This window comes from Lynx canadensis, chromosome B1 (assembly GCF_007474595.2).
Source record: "Lynx canadensis isolate LIC74 chromosome B1, mLynCan4.pri.v2, whole genome shotgun sequence".
Taxonomy (NCBI): Eukaryota; Metazoa; Chordata; class Mammalia; order Carnivora; family Felidae; genus Lynx; species Lynx canadensis.
In genome coordinates this window covers 161507373-161522104 of record NC_044306.2, presented here as the reverse complement: position 1 = coordinate 161522104, position 14732 = coordinate 161507373, and the positions used below count along the sequence as shown (strand labels likewise).

The following is a 14732-nucleotide window of genomic DNA, read 5'->3' as shown; positions in this document are numbered from 1 at the left end:
AAATTTAACTTTTTCTTTTGCCTTTGTTCCCCACATCAGTTTGAGGAACACATGGCAGCATATCTGTCCCTCAAATACGGACATTTTCCATCATATAAAGCCCCCACGGCCCTTATAATGGTATGTGCATTATTAATATTAATATTATTAATGTTAATGTGCACACACAATCAAGTAATAGAAATATACTGAGCAAAGCTTAATTTGTGAATATCTGAAATGACAGAAATTTTCAAACTGGGTTGAATTGTGAAGCACATACCATTTTAAATGTAACCTTCTGACCTTCTTCCATTGCGTGGCTAGAAAATAATAAATTAGAAATAAATCAGTAAACTAAGGAATGAAGTTAATTTTCATACAAAGCAACCTAATGATTTCGACGGGTATTATTATTTCTTCTTTTATCTAGTTTGCTCATCTTTCCATCCGTTCTCCACTTCATTGTTAGAGTTAGTTTCCAAAATGGAAATCTCACCATATAACTTAATAATAAAGTTGAAATTCCTTAGTTAATTATTTCACTAGTTAATTCATGTTGATTCTTCAAATTCAGCTCTTAAAACCTTCTCTGTACCTCCTCCACTCTCTGACCTGGGTTAAGTGCATTTCTTTCAGAAACCACAGCCCTGTGGGCACCTGTGGGCTCAGTAGGTTAAGCATCCAACTCTTGATGTTGGCTCAGGTCATGATCTCAAGGCATGGTTAGTGAGTTTGAACCCTGAGCCGGTCTCTACACTGACAGCACAGAGCCTTCTTGGGATTGTCTCTCCCTTTCTCTGTCTCTGGCTCTGTCTCTCTCTCTCTCAAAACAAATTAATTGATTAAAAAAGAAAAGAAAAGAAAAGGATATGAAAGAAAAGAAAAAGAACCCACAGCCCCTGAATTGAAGGTGCATTAGCATAGTAATTTGTATTTGTTTATTTATCAGTTTCCTGTATTAAGCTGTAAACTCTTAGAGTATAAGAATGGAATCCTATCTATCTGCATACTTCTAACCTTTGGAACATTGCCCAGCACCCAGTAGAAATTCAAAAAATAGTTGCTAAATAAATGAATAAAAAAAAATCTCTGGTAATGTAGTAAGGATACAAACTTTTTTTTGGCAAGTGTAACTACTTAGAAAGAAACTCACATTTCACAGACAATTTGGACATACAAAACACTAAATGCAATTACAAAGCTTTTCTACTTACAACCTCTAGTATAGTTGATTGTTTTACTTTTAAAAACATGAAAATAGTCATAATTATTCCAGTATCTCCTGAATCAAATATTTAGTAAATATTTCTTTGGAACTTAAGGAATAATGCATCTTTAAGATACTCATTTTCTGGGGCGCCTGGGTGGCGCAGTCGGTTAAGCGTCCGACTTCAGCCAGGTCAGGATCTTGCGGTCCGTGAGTTCGAGCCCCGCGTCAGGCTCTGGGCTGATGGCTCGGAGCCTGGAGCCTGTTTCCGATTCTGTGTCTCCCTCTCTCTCTGCCCCTCCCCCGTTCATGCTCTGTCTCTCTCTGTCCCAAAAATAAATAAAAACGTTGAAAAAAAAAATTTTAAGATACTCATTTTCTGCACACGAAATTTTATAGAACTAAACTGTTTAATGGGTGAAATTTGGGGTATTTACAAACATGCGGAGTGGATTAAAGAAGAGATCAGAGATACCATAACATTAAAACAATATGGTGGTGGAAGAAGTTAACCTCAGACTATAATACCTGATGTCAGATATCTATAAACAAACTTCAACTTAGTGTAAATAAATGCACAGGGTATTTTTCAATTTTAATATTGAATGATTTTTTTTAAATACAGTATTTGCATACCCTGAATAAAAACTGTCTCCGAACTTGGCTTGCAAAAGGACCTTGGAATTCTTCCTGGAAGAGAAAATGAGGACATTACACATCAACTAACAGTAAAAATAAGTGAAAATTCTTCTTGAGAGTATAGTGAAGCTCAAAGGTATTTTCAACGATCATAATTAAAGAGGGAATCAAGGGCTTGAGTACATAATTCATACCAATAAGTAATCTTTGTATGTATACCTGAAGAATTTTCAACTAGCAAAATCGCCAGGATGTTATATTTTAAAATAATTTCCTAGGGGTGGCTACCTCAATTGGTAGAACGTGCTACTCTTGATCTCAGGGTCATGAGTTTGAGCCCCATGTTGGGAATAGAGTTTACTTTAAAAAAATTTTTTAAATAACTAATAAAATAATTTCCTTATCAACATAACAGCTTCTAGGAAGTTCATCAGTTGTATGTATATTCATCGGTAAGTAGAATGAGAAATGACAGTTCATAGATAATTAACTATATTTAATTTTGTTTGAATGAAATATTTCCTTTAAAATACATACTGTATGTGCTAACACTTGAACAGGGAAAATATAAAATGGAATTGTGTCAGAGCTAAAATACACTATATTTCTATAAGGAATTGAAATTAAAATTGAGGGACAACTTTGGTAAACTATATTTATTCAATGAGACTTGAGTAGAGATTTTCCCAATATAACATATTCACAGATATTATAATGAAAAAAATACCAAATGGAAACAAACCAATTATTCAAAATGGGTATATTTTGAAGTACTTCTTTTCTTAAAACACTTCATTTTTAGGGGCGGCCGACTTCAGCTCCGGTCATGATCTCCCGTTTCACAAGTTCGAGCTCTGTATCCGGCTCTGTGCTGACAGCTCAGAGCCTAGAGCCTGCTTCAGATTCTATGTCTCCCTCTCTCTCTGCCCCTCCCCCGCTCAAGCTCTGTCTCTCTGTCTCAAAAATAAATAAACATTAAAAAAAATTTTTAATTGCATTGTAAACAATGGCAAAAATATTTAACATTTTATGGTTTTCATAATATTGGTTATTATAGCTTCCTATTTTCAACAACTTATTATAAAAGTGTCAGGATGGCAATCACTATGAAATCTGTCATCAAGACCTTTTAAAATTATTCTGTAATATAAGTATAATCATATATTTAAATTCTAAGAAACAGCCCTGACATCTATTAATATTATGAAATCCCTTATTGATTTGGGGTACCTGGATGGCTCAGTCAGAAGAGAATGTGACCCTTGATCTTGGGGTCATGAGTTCGAGCCCTACGCTGGGTGTAGAGATTATTCAAATAAATCAATAAACTTAAAAGAAAATAAAAATAAATTCTGAAATACTTGCTTTACAACAAATATATCTTAAATTCTCAATATTTTGTATCTAATTCTCATCCTGACTATAAACCCTCCAAATTACTTAATATTTAAAATATACTTATAGAGGGGCACCTGGGTGGCTCAGTCGGTTAAGCCACCGACTCTAGCTCAGGTCATGGACTTGTAGTTCGTGAGTTCGAGCCCCCATCAGGCTCTGTGCTACAGCTCAAAGCCTGGAGCCTGCTTGCCAATTCTGTGTCTCCCTCTCTCTGCCCCTACTCCTCTTGTGCATTCTCTATCTCTCTCTCTCTCTCTCTCTGTCTCAGAAATACTAAATGAAGAAACTTTATTTTTTAAATGTTCAGATAGAAACTATATATTTATATGTTTATATAAGAAAAGTTATATATATTAAAAATATATATATTTATATATTCTATATAAGACATATTATATTCCATACAAGATTCTATATAGATATACATATCTATATATATATTTCTATATTCTACATATTAGAAATATATATATATATATTATATAAGAAAAAAAAAGGCAGGGAAAAATGTAACTTAAATAGTGGCAAAATTTAAAATCTTCAAGCCCAAACACACAGGTCTTTTTAGTCTTATTATTTAGAGATAGAACTGCATATAAAAGAATTTGGGAAGTAGGGATAAAAAAGATGTAGGTTTGGAAGTGAGGATGTCTAGCAAAGAACATTTAAGAAAAGTGTTTGGGGGCGCCTGGGTGGCGCAGTCGGTTAAGCGTCCGACTTCAGCCAGGTCACGATCTCGCGGTCCGTGAGTTCGAGCCCCGCGTCAGGCTCTGGGCTGATGGCTCGGAGCCTGGAGCCTGTTTCTGATTCTGTGTCTCCCTCTCTCTCTGCCCCTCCCCCATTCATGCTCTGTCTCTCTCTGTCCCAAAAATAAATAAACGTTGAAAAAAGAAAAAAAAAAGAAAAAAAAAAAAGTGTTTGAATACACTAAGATCTGAAAACTCATTTTCTTTAAGAACACAAAACATTTCACTACCAAAAATCTGTTTTAAAATTAGGTGATATAGGCCCAGAAAGCTGACACCCTACTGTAATTTTTTTTTCTATTCATGTCTTACACTCTTTTCTTTCATCGGTTCCTGTGAAACTTGGCTTGTTGCAAAATACTTTCAGGGGTGATTTGTCCAACAGGATATTCTGCTAAGTTAAGAGGTCACTTATGCAGCTAGTTTTCTGGAAATAGAGTCTCACTCAACGTGGAACATTCAGACAAAGTACCTAATTGGCCACAGTACTGAGTGTTTAGCTTTGGTAAACAATGACACTGAAGCAATATAGTAAACTAATAATTTGCTGGTGTATTTTAAGAAACTGGATCTTTAAATTGGAATCTTACACTATTCATAAGTCAAGCAAAGTCTTCAGAAAGTAAAAGTTAATTCAAAAAAGCGTGTATTATTTCTAGAAAGTTTGTTGACAACAGATTTTTTTTTCATACTGGAAATCCCAAAATTTTAAGAGGCTGGAGTTCCTCTGACATTTCTTATTCAAATTGGCAACAGACATTGTCTTCCTTGATGGAAGCTTAGTTTAAGAATGTGAAAATTTAGGAGGGAAGTAGTGACCATAATAATAAATTTTGAGGAATTTCTTTGCCTAAACCATATGCATTTTTAAAAGTATTTGAAGACTTTTGGTAGGATTTTAAGAATAAAATTAACATGTGGGGCGCCTGGGTGGCGCAGTCGGTTAAGCGTCCGACTTTAGCCAGGTCACGATCTCGCGGTCCGTGAGTTCGAGCCCCGCGTCAGGCTCCGGGCTGATGGCTCGGAGCCTGGAGCCTGTTTCCGATTCTGTGTCTCCCTCTCACTCTGCCCCTCCCCCGTTCATGCTCTGTCTCTCTCTGTCCCAAAAATAAATAAACATTGAAAAAAAAAATTTAAGAATAAAATTAACATGATACTTAAATTAAGGGAAAACCTAACAATAAAATAATAGATGTATCTGGGGTGCCTGGCTGGCCCTGTCAAAAGAGCATTTTGATTGTTGATTGTGGGGTTGCAAGTTTGAGTTCCATGTTGGGTGTAGACATTACTTAAAAATAAGGTCTTTTATTTTTCTAATAATTTTTTTAATGTTTATTTATTTTTGAGAGACACAGAGAGAGAGAGAGGGAGGAACAAAGAGAGAGGGAGACAGAGGATCCAAAGCAGGCTCAGCGCTGACAGTAAGAGCCAGACGCGGGTCTCAAATTCACAAATCACAAGATCATGGCCTAAGCTGAAGTCAGACATTTAACCAACTGAGCCACCCAGGTGCCCCTAAAATAAAATCTTAAAAAAAAAAAAAAAAAAAAAACAGAAGTATCCAAGATTAGACAATAAAAAGAACAGCATAATGAAAAAAAATATTTGCCTAGACCAGGAGACAGAAAGCTCTGCTGTAATCTCTAAACTCACTTACTAGCATTGTCTTGGGAAAGATCTTTATTCTGAGTTGTTTCCCCTTTAGTAAACTGGGGACAAGAGTTGTGTATTAACAGAGTTGCGAAAAGAATAAACTGAGGTAATATAAGACTTAAAACTGTAATGCATCACAACAAAGTAAGGCATCACTTAAAATAATACCTAGAAACTTTTATCATCAAGAGAGTTAGGATTCCTTTTCAATGACAATAAAAATGCCACAATTTCTAGTTAAAAATGTGTTAAAAGTCAGTTGTATTCATCTTAAACATAGATACTGGATTTGGGCCATATTTTTAATTTGAAAAACCAAAGTGCCTGCATTTAATTTCTGATATATTTACTTCACGAGCCTTACTCTTCCTAACATTTTAAGACTTGGATAGAAAGCTTACTGTCCTAGCCAGTTGCCAACCGCACATGGAGGGCAATGAATTGTCCTTCATCTTTTCTCCTATTTCCTACCTAGAGACTAGGCACACTGCTGTGTCCTCCCTTCAACCAAGAATAGGTCTCCTCCCTGGGAGGGTCACAGCCCTGGAAGGGAATCTAACCCCAGTTTTCCTCATTGGCCCCCAGCTTGAACCCAAAGGGACATAACATGGGGAGGGGGAACAGTTCTCTTCTTCCTGAGTGAAAACGGTTCTGCCAACAGACGCTCTTCCACAGGCCAACTGGGTGTTTATGTTGGGCTTAGCCTGAAAAGGAGGACCTTACAAACCACCACGACTGGGAATTACTGGTCCCACAAAGAGCGGCAAGTTAAGCATGCGGTCTGTGTTACGTACGTCCAGTCTGAATCTCTTCGTTCTTCTCTCATGCAGGTGAGGAACAAGCTGCAGTAACGGATGCACGACAGACGACTGAGAGACACGAACACACACACATGATGAGCACAAAAGCTTCTCGGCATTGAGCATAAAGACGGTTTCCTACTTGTTTGGTTTTGGTTTTGCTTTTACCCACTGTACTTGCTCCAGACCAAAAAAGAACGAGAAAGGTGTTAGGTAATACAGCCCTTGGAGAGCACTTCAAAGAACCTGGAGAGTAAGCTAAGACACTGAATGAAATATGGTAGCTCTATGCTACGTTGAAGAACACTGTTCTTAGGGCGTCAGCTCCATCACCAGCTGCCAGCAAGGAGATCATCCTGAGAACCTGCAATTCTCAGAGTCTGCCTGCTTCCAGATTTCACGCAAAAATGATTTGGACAGAGGAAACCTACTCTGTGAGAATCAGTTTTCCACTATGAAAATGTATATCTGGAAGATTCTCCTGTACACACATCTGGTCATCTCCTTTACAAAATATATATTTTGTTTAAAAGTGAACATACGGAACAAGACAACAGGGGACACAAAAGGTGACAAATGTGTCATCGAGAGTGAAAAATGTGACCAAGATACATTTTCTCAAAATGTAAAGATGCCAAGTGGAAGAAAATGAAAGTACATCCAAGACATGTAGTTACCTGAAACAGTTTCATTTTAAGGGCATGGCTTGAATTGAACCTTGTCACAAATATTAAATACATTTTTCAAATGGATTACTTTAAACCCTATATAATGGTTATCTGTTAATCAATTCAATCTGTATTTGGCCTAAAGCCAGTATAACCTAACTTTCAACTCCTCATACATAAGAATATTCCATATGATATTTAAAACTGAGTTTATACTACAGTTATCTTTCCACAGCTCCTCATTCCCTAAATTGGTCCATGATAGTGAGTCACAATCACAGAAGGAATACTATAGTCAATTATTATTAAGCACTCTAGATTAAAACACCAGAATAGCATTTTTAAAATCCATTCATATAAAAAGAAAAGCTACTACTAAAACTGCACAATTTAGAAGTAAACTGAATTCATGTTACTGGTATCCAGCTAATCTTAGTAAATTCTCACATTAAAAGCCTAGTTACAAATAAGGAGACCTGAGGAATAGAAGTGGATATTTCTAGTTATATTTAATGACATTTTCAGCAATCATCTTTTAAAATAATTCTTAAAATGACTTTGAATAAATCTGTTTTATCCTTGCACTAATTGATATCTAAAGCAATATGTTTTACTTGATCATTTGCACTTTTTTTTTTTTTTGCCTCTAGAATGTAGATTTCATGACAGGATGGGATTCTTTTTTAATTTTCTATTTTATTCACTGCTATATTTCTAGTACCTAGAGTTGTGCTTGGCACATAATAGATACTCAGTAAATAATTATTGAATGAATGAATAAATAAATTTAAAACACATGTAGTTAAGATATAAAATAAATTAATGTGTAATAAATATTAATTTCCATTTGTTTATCCACATATAAACTTCTAAAGTAAAAAACATGAATTTTGATCTAGCTTATTAGATAAACTGTAAAAACAGATTAAAAAATACTAATGATTACTAATATGAAGTAATTCTACAACTTACCACAACATTTGAATTGCCCAACTTCCGTGTCTTCGAATAATGAAATAAGAACTGTTAAAAAAAAGTAGTGAGATTTACTATAGACGGTTACTGGTTTCTTTTATTTTTTGGTGTATATATTTATGGAAATCACCTTACCCTTTTGGTATTATCTTTTTCATCTGTTTCCTGTTGAGAAAAGAGAGAAATAAATATTCTATTATATGTAACATATTATAAAATTATACATAAAATACTATATTATTATATTACACTACACTATAGTATATTACAGTATACTATAATATATGTAGTATAAAATTTGTAACATTATAAAATTACATCACATAATTTTTAAAAATATGTGACATGCTATATATAAACTATAATACTGAAATTGGTTAAACATATATATTGCTCTAAAAATAAATGGGAAATTAATTAGATATTGTTTACAAATAAAGGTGTGAACAAAGTTCTCTACTATAGCATTATTCATAAGAGTAAAAAACCAGAAACATCCTAATAGTTCAACAATGGTGATACAGAAAATTATGGTATGATCAATCACATGATAGAGTACTCAGAGAAAAAGACTCTAAGGAGTCATATCAAAATACAATACTTGTAGTAATAAGATTATGAGTTATTTTTGTTTTTTTTTCCATAAACTTTTCTATAGTCCTCTCTCCCTCCGAAAATCTATTTTTTTAAGAATGAGTCATATTCCTTTTTGTTGTTCCTTTTTGTTCTCATTTGCTTTTAATACGAAAAGAAATTCATGGATAAACACAATTGTCACTTCTTTTATCCTAATCAGGAAGAAAAGTCAATGAAATGTTTTGGAAAATAACACCACTAAAGACACCAAAAAAAAATATATATATATATATACACACATATATATATATGTGTGTATATATATATATACAGGAAACATTTATGCTTTCAAAATATCAAGGTTTCTTTGAATTATTGTATGTGAAAGGTATATAAGTGAGAATGTACCAATGATCATAGTTAAATTAGGATTGCTAATGAAAAATGTAATTCTAGACCTGCCTCTCTTATCCTTATAAAGTAGTTTTAAAATAAATTCATCTATAATATACAGAATATAATCTGAAGTATGGTATACTTAAGCTATTTTTCAAGTTCCCAGCTCTCCTCGTTTCAGACCAAAAAGTTCTTCTAGATGAATCAAATAATTTCAATAAGAAACCAAGACATCACAGTAAGAATATAATTTTCAAACTGATACTGTCTATATATATAAATTCTTAATGTCCTTCTCTCTAGCAAAGTACAATGCCCTGAACTCCAAGCTGATATACATCTGTTCTCCAATTCTAGTATGAGAAAAGGAGTCAAAATGACCCCAAATTTCTTTCATGAGAACTAGAACACATCTTATGAGAGGGCTATATGATTTTCCAATTAGATGATTGTAAACCCCATTAATGTGAACACTAAATTCTCAGACACTTGAGAAACTTAAGTTTTTGTTTCTTATCCAAAACCAACTCATGATCTTCTTGGCTCTTCATGAAATGCTTCCTAAATCGGGTATATTTTCTTCCAGAAGGAATACCAAGGTATCACTGAGCAATTCTTTTTTTTTTTTTTTTTTGCCTACAATTAAAACACTATTCCAACCTTACCTGGGGCTTTGGTAGAGTCCTCCTAATTGTGATGCAAAGCTCCTCCAGTGCATTGGATGCCTAATGAAAATGAGAAGATATATAGGCCAACCTTGTGCTTTAACAATATTTGCATAGAATATGTAACTGTCGAATGTTAGGAGTACAAGGATATTCCAAGCACCCAGAATAGATTCCTTCTCGTGTCCCATCAAAACTCTGTAGAAATCCCTTGGTTTCTTTCATGACAAAAACTTGGCTCCTAAAAGTAAAACCTTCCTTCCAACCAGGGGTGGGGGTGGGGGGGAATGTTATGTACTGTATATATGCACTGATTAAGGCTTCCACGGTGGTCCAGATACATAGTTCTCTCATACTTTCTAAGAGTCCGTGAAATTGTATGACTGAGAGAAACTAGAACAGTGCCAAAAGAGGGATTATTCCTCCCAGCTTGTAGCAAAGTTTGAATCTACATGCCAAAGCTGTGAGCTTCACTGAATATTACTCATTAGTGGCTAATTTGAAAATCCTGCAAGTGCTTGCAAACAATGGGAGTTGGAGGGAAAGAAGCCGCACATGGTGCACCTCATCGGAGTTACCACCCTTCCAGGCTGCTGACTGCACACCCCAGGATCAGGTTTTTCAAAGCATCTGAGCACAGAAGTAGGGCAGGGCTCCCTGTGGTTAGGAGCCGGCTGGGTGTGGTGAGGACTAACACAAATGGACAAGCAGGGGCGAAACCTGCTTTGCACAGAATTTAGCACACTAGAACCATGAACAATTGATTACTTAATAAATGCATGTTAGAAGTAACAAGGAGCTGGAACAGTGTTGGGGGGAGCAATTTAATTCGTAGTTAAAAACGTGGGCTGTGGAGTTGAGCAGCCTGTCACTGCTCAAAGGCAGTGCAAGTTCCATTTCTACTCATTAGCTGTGTCACCTTGGGCTGGTTACCTAACCTCTCTAAACTTCAGTATCTTCAGCTATAAATCGGGGATGACAACATCACTGCAGAGAGTTCTTGGAAGGATTAAATGTAGGTAGAGCTCTTAGCACAGTGCCAGGTACATAGCAATTAGTTAACAATAATAGCATTAAAGAATGTGTGGCCTGTAAAGCTGGATTTACAACTGAAGTTACTCTTCATGTAGGAGATACGTCAGAAAGGATTATTTGGGGCCACCCATATCCTCACCCTTTGAACAACAGTGCATGTTTAACATGGTGGGCTGAAGTTAGGGATACAGATGGAGTCATGGATCAGCTTCTCTGAACATCCTCCCCAGCACATCAGAGGCCTGCTTTGTTCTCTTCCATGTGCTTGTCTGCCATGCAGATTGTTGGGATGTTTACTAATAATATGAAATGGCTCCTATTTCTGTAGTGCTTCACTAGCTTACAAAACACTTTCATACACCTAATTCACATTTTGTCCTTAAAATGCACCTGTGTGTTATGAAGGACAGGAATCGTCCTTCCCGTATGTAAAGGAAGTGAGGTTCTAAGAGACTATCATTTCCTCGATACCACACGTGGCTAATGGTTGGTCGAGTGTGGCCTGGGAGCTGGGTCGTCGGACCTGCAAGTATTCCCGTGTTTCACTGGCAATGACTGTGAAGCCTGTGACCGGGGACTTGGATGAGAGAAAGAGTACGAACACTGATACACTCTTTCCCACGGTTTCCCTTCAGCGTTGGGTACATAGGTCACCCCATAAAAAATAGGGAAACAGATTCCTGAAACTTCCTTTTATGGCCTTTTAGAAATGCTATAAAATACAAAGCAATAAAAAAATATATATCTGGTGGTGTCATGTGTCTCTTAACACACAAAAGAATAAATGTAGCGTCTCCCAAGAACACAGCTTTGAAGCCGGATGAGGCTTCGCAACAAGACCGAAGTTTGAAGGGAAAAGTTTTAAAACAAACTGTATTTTTTCCAGCCACCCTTCTCATGAAACCATTATTCCTGGAGCTACAACTATTCTTTAAGAGTTTTTCTTATACTAAATTTTTAATACTTTATTTTTTATTTGTGAACCTTTATTTTCCATTTGGTAAAAATGTTTTGAAGCACTGTTCAGAAAATCATATTAATAATAAAATTATAACTAATGTGAAAAGAAGTGATTTTTAAATTTTTTTTAGTTTATTTATTTTGAGAGACAGAGAGAGAGACGAGAGAGAGCAGGAGTGGGGGAGGGGTAGAGGGGCAGAGAGAGGGAGGGAGAGAGAGAATCCCAAGCAGTTCCACACTGTCAGCACAGAGTCTGATGTGGGGCTCAATCCCACAAACCATGAGATCATGACCTGAGCCAAAACCAAGAGCCAGACGTTTGACTGCGTCATCCGGGTACCCCGAAAAGTAGTGATTTTTAAAAATTGTATTAGTGAATGTAAACGATGTCATAGTAAATTGACCAAGCTCTCTTCAAAAGGTACACAGTCTCCAAATCCAGTAAAAGCTTCATTTAGCTTCATGGTGTCTAGATGAGTGAGTGCTTTTAATTCATCCTTTTAGTACTGCAGAAATAGAAATGATTCTGAGGGTGTTCTTGAATTTTAAATACAATGCAAAAGCTTACATGCTAATTAACACCCATCATATGTTACATGTCCATCAGTGCTTCTCCTATAATTTGAATTATTCATAAATGTCATCTCTTGTGATCCTGGTCTTGCTTTTTCATCTAATGCCACTAACTCCCTGCAAGTGACCCTCTGCAAACTGAGAAATGGATTGAGGAAGGAGAAATACAGCATTTCTCTACCTGGGCCGTGATGACATTCTGGAAGGACAAAGCATGGCACCTTAGCCAGACCATGTTGGTGTTACGCCCCAGGCACATTGCTGATTGTTCTGAAAGAGGATGAGCCAAGAGCCTCTCCTGAGCCCTCCTCTCCATCCAGGAAACTGTTGACACTGATGAAGAGAGAGCGAAGGCTGAGGCTAACTCTGCTACACCTGTGCTGGAAGCAGAGCCGCAGACAGAACAGCAGGGTCCAGTCCAGTGGATGCTGTGTAAGGAGGACACGCTTATTTTCAACTCCTCACGCTTCGCGTGCAGGAGCTAGACTAGCACTCCTCACTCCCCAACCCTCTCTGAACTCTTTGCTGTGGGAAGGGGACAGAGTTACCTGAGAGGTAACTGAGTGGAGGAAACTGGGCACATTCAGCCCTTTCCTCTTAAAGAGCCAGCTGTCTGGCCAGCTGTTTTGGTCGAGTCTCTGCCCTGTGCCAGCAAACCTGACTGGTGGGGAGGCCTCAGGTCACTGTCTAACCCCAGTTTAATTCTGGGAATTAAATTCTGGAGTTAAAGTCTGGGAATTCTTAGCAAACACTCTGGGCATCAGATCTGAGGCCACATTCACAAATTGACTATTCTGAACTCCCCAAGTCTGACTTCACGTTCCTCTCTGCCTGGGTTTCAAACTCAACTGAGGGACAGTTGGGATATGAGCCTCCAAATGCAACCAGAGGCACATTATTTTTAATCTAACACAGAATTTGATTTTGAAATTAGCATTTTGATTTCCAAAATATGTGCATATTATCTGCAAACCTATTTTACTTAGAGACAAATGCCCCAGCATGACCTTACAACATAAACTCATAGAACTGATTATTGCCTGCGGATAATGTAATAATTTCTAAAGTGTTGACATGTTTAATAAGTCCATAAAGTAATGACAGGTCCAAAGGGAGAAATGGAGTGACAACTGCTTATGGTACTATAAAACATCTTCAATTGGAATTACCTGAGGCTGAGAATCAAGGGACAGGAAAGACGAACAGGCATCGTCTATCTGTAGAAAATAAAAAATGCCAGTTACATCTTGGAAATAGAAAAGAGCAGAAAATGGGACTTTTACAAAGTCAAGTTACCTAGGTACCATTAATTTAAGTTCTGAGACAGTTCAGGACTGTGGATTTGGGCAGGAAGAGCCTCTTAAACTTTCTAAGGAAGTCCTGGAATTGGGATCTCCCCAAGATTTACCTCCAGCCACAGGGCTAAATGGTCCCCAAGGACAGTTGATAGGGATCGCCAGAGAGTATACAGATGCTTCAAATACTAAGAGAAACACACTTTGGGTATTCAGCCTGAGAAACGCGAGCAAGCGATGAAGAATGGCCTCAAAATTAAGGAGCACCCTGTTATCACGTGGTTCTTTATTACGTAAGTCTAATCACATCATCTAAACGAACATGATAATAGAAGTGCTAAATGAAAAGTAGCTTGATACATAGCACCCAGAAAAAACTCTTACACAACAGCAATCTACTAGTTCTCTACCAAGAAGCCAGCATCAGGAAAGGATTCTATTTGCAATGAAGGTTTATTGGGGAATCAGTAAAGGTTTCACCACATTCTTTACATCTGTAAGGCCTCTCCAGTATAGACTGTCTTATGTCTATTTAGAATTGACGACTGACTAAAGTCTTTTCCAGATTTATTACATCTATATGGGTTTTTCCAACATGGATTCTCTGATGTTCAGCAAGATTGGGGGACTCATTAAAAGTTTTCCCACATTCATTACATTTATAAGGATTATCTCCAATATGGATACTCTCATGTATAATAAGGTCTGAGCTTTCAGAAAAGATCTCCTCGCATTTATTACATTTATCATGGTTCTCTGGAAAGTGACTCCTCAGGTGTTTATTAACATTATTTGAGCCTTGGGGTCCCTGGGTGACTCAGTCTGTTAAGCATCTGACTCTTGATTTCAGCTCAGGTCATGATCCCAGGGTTGTGGGATCGAGCCTCGCATTAGGCTCAGTGCGGAGCCTGCTTGGGAATTCTCTCCCCCCCCCCCCCCCCCCCCTCAATCTGTCCCTCCCCCTCATGCATGCTCTCTCACTCTCTCTCTCAAAAAGAAAATAGATTTTGGAAACCCTTTAATCAGTGCTCAAACCTTATTTAATACTACGGAATTCATACTAGAGAGAAACCTTACAAATGTAAAGAATGTGGTAAAACCTTTAAGGACTTTTCAACCCTTACCATTTCAGAGTTCACACTAAGGAGAAACCTTACAAATATA

General features: G+C 36.9%; 1 protein-coding gene across 1 annotated transcript in view; it reads right to left on the bottom strand.

Moving 5' to 3' along the window:
• The window catches only part of NMU (neuromedin U), a 38920-nt gene that overhangs the window by 4311 nt on the left and 19877 nt on the right, over positions 1-14732 (bottom strand). The window contains exons 3-9 of the mRNA XM_030313850.1: positions 13443-13490; positions 9706-9765; positions 8204-8233; positions 8066-8116; positions 6420-6494; positions 1826-1879; positions 263-302 (exon numbers count right to left, since the gene is read on the bottom strand). Coding sequence (XP_030169710.1) covers positions 267-302; positions 1826-1879; positions 6420-6494; positions 8066-8116; positions 8204-8233; positions 9706-9765; positions 13443-13490 — 354 coding nt within the window. The 3' untranslated portion in view covers positions 263-266. The remainder of the gene's footprint in view (positions 1-262; positions 303-1825; positions 1880-6419; positions 6495-8065; positions 8117-8203; positions 8234-9705; positions 9766-13442; positions 13491-14732) is intronic.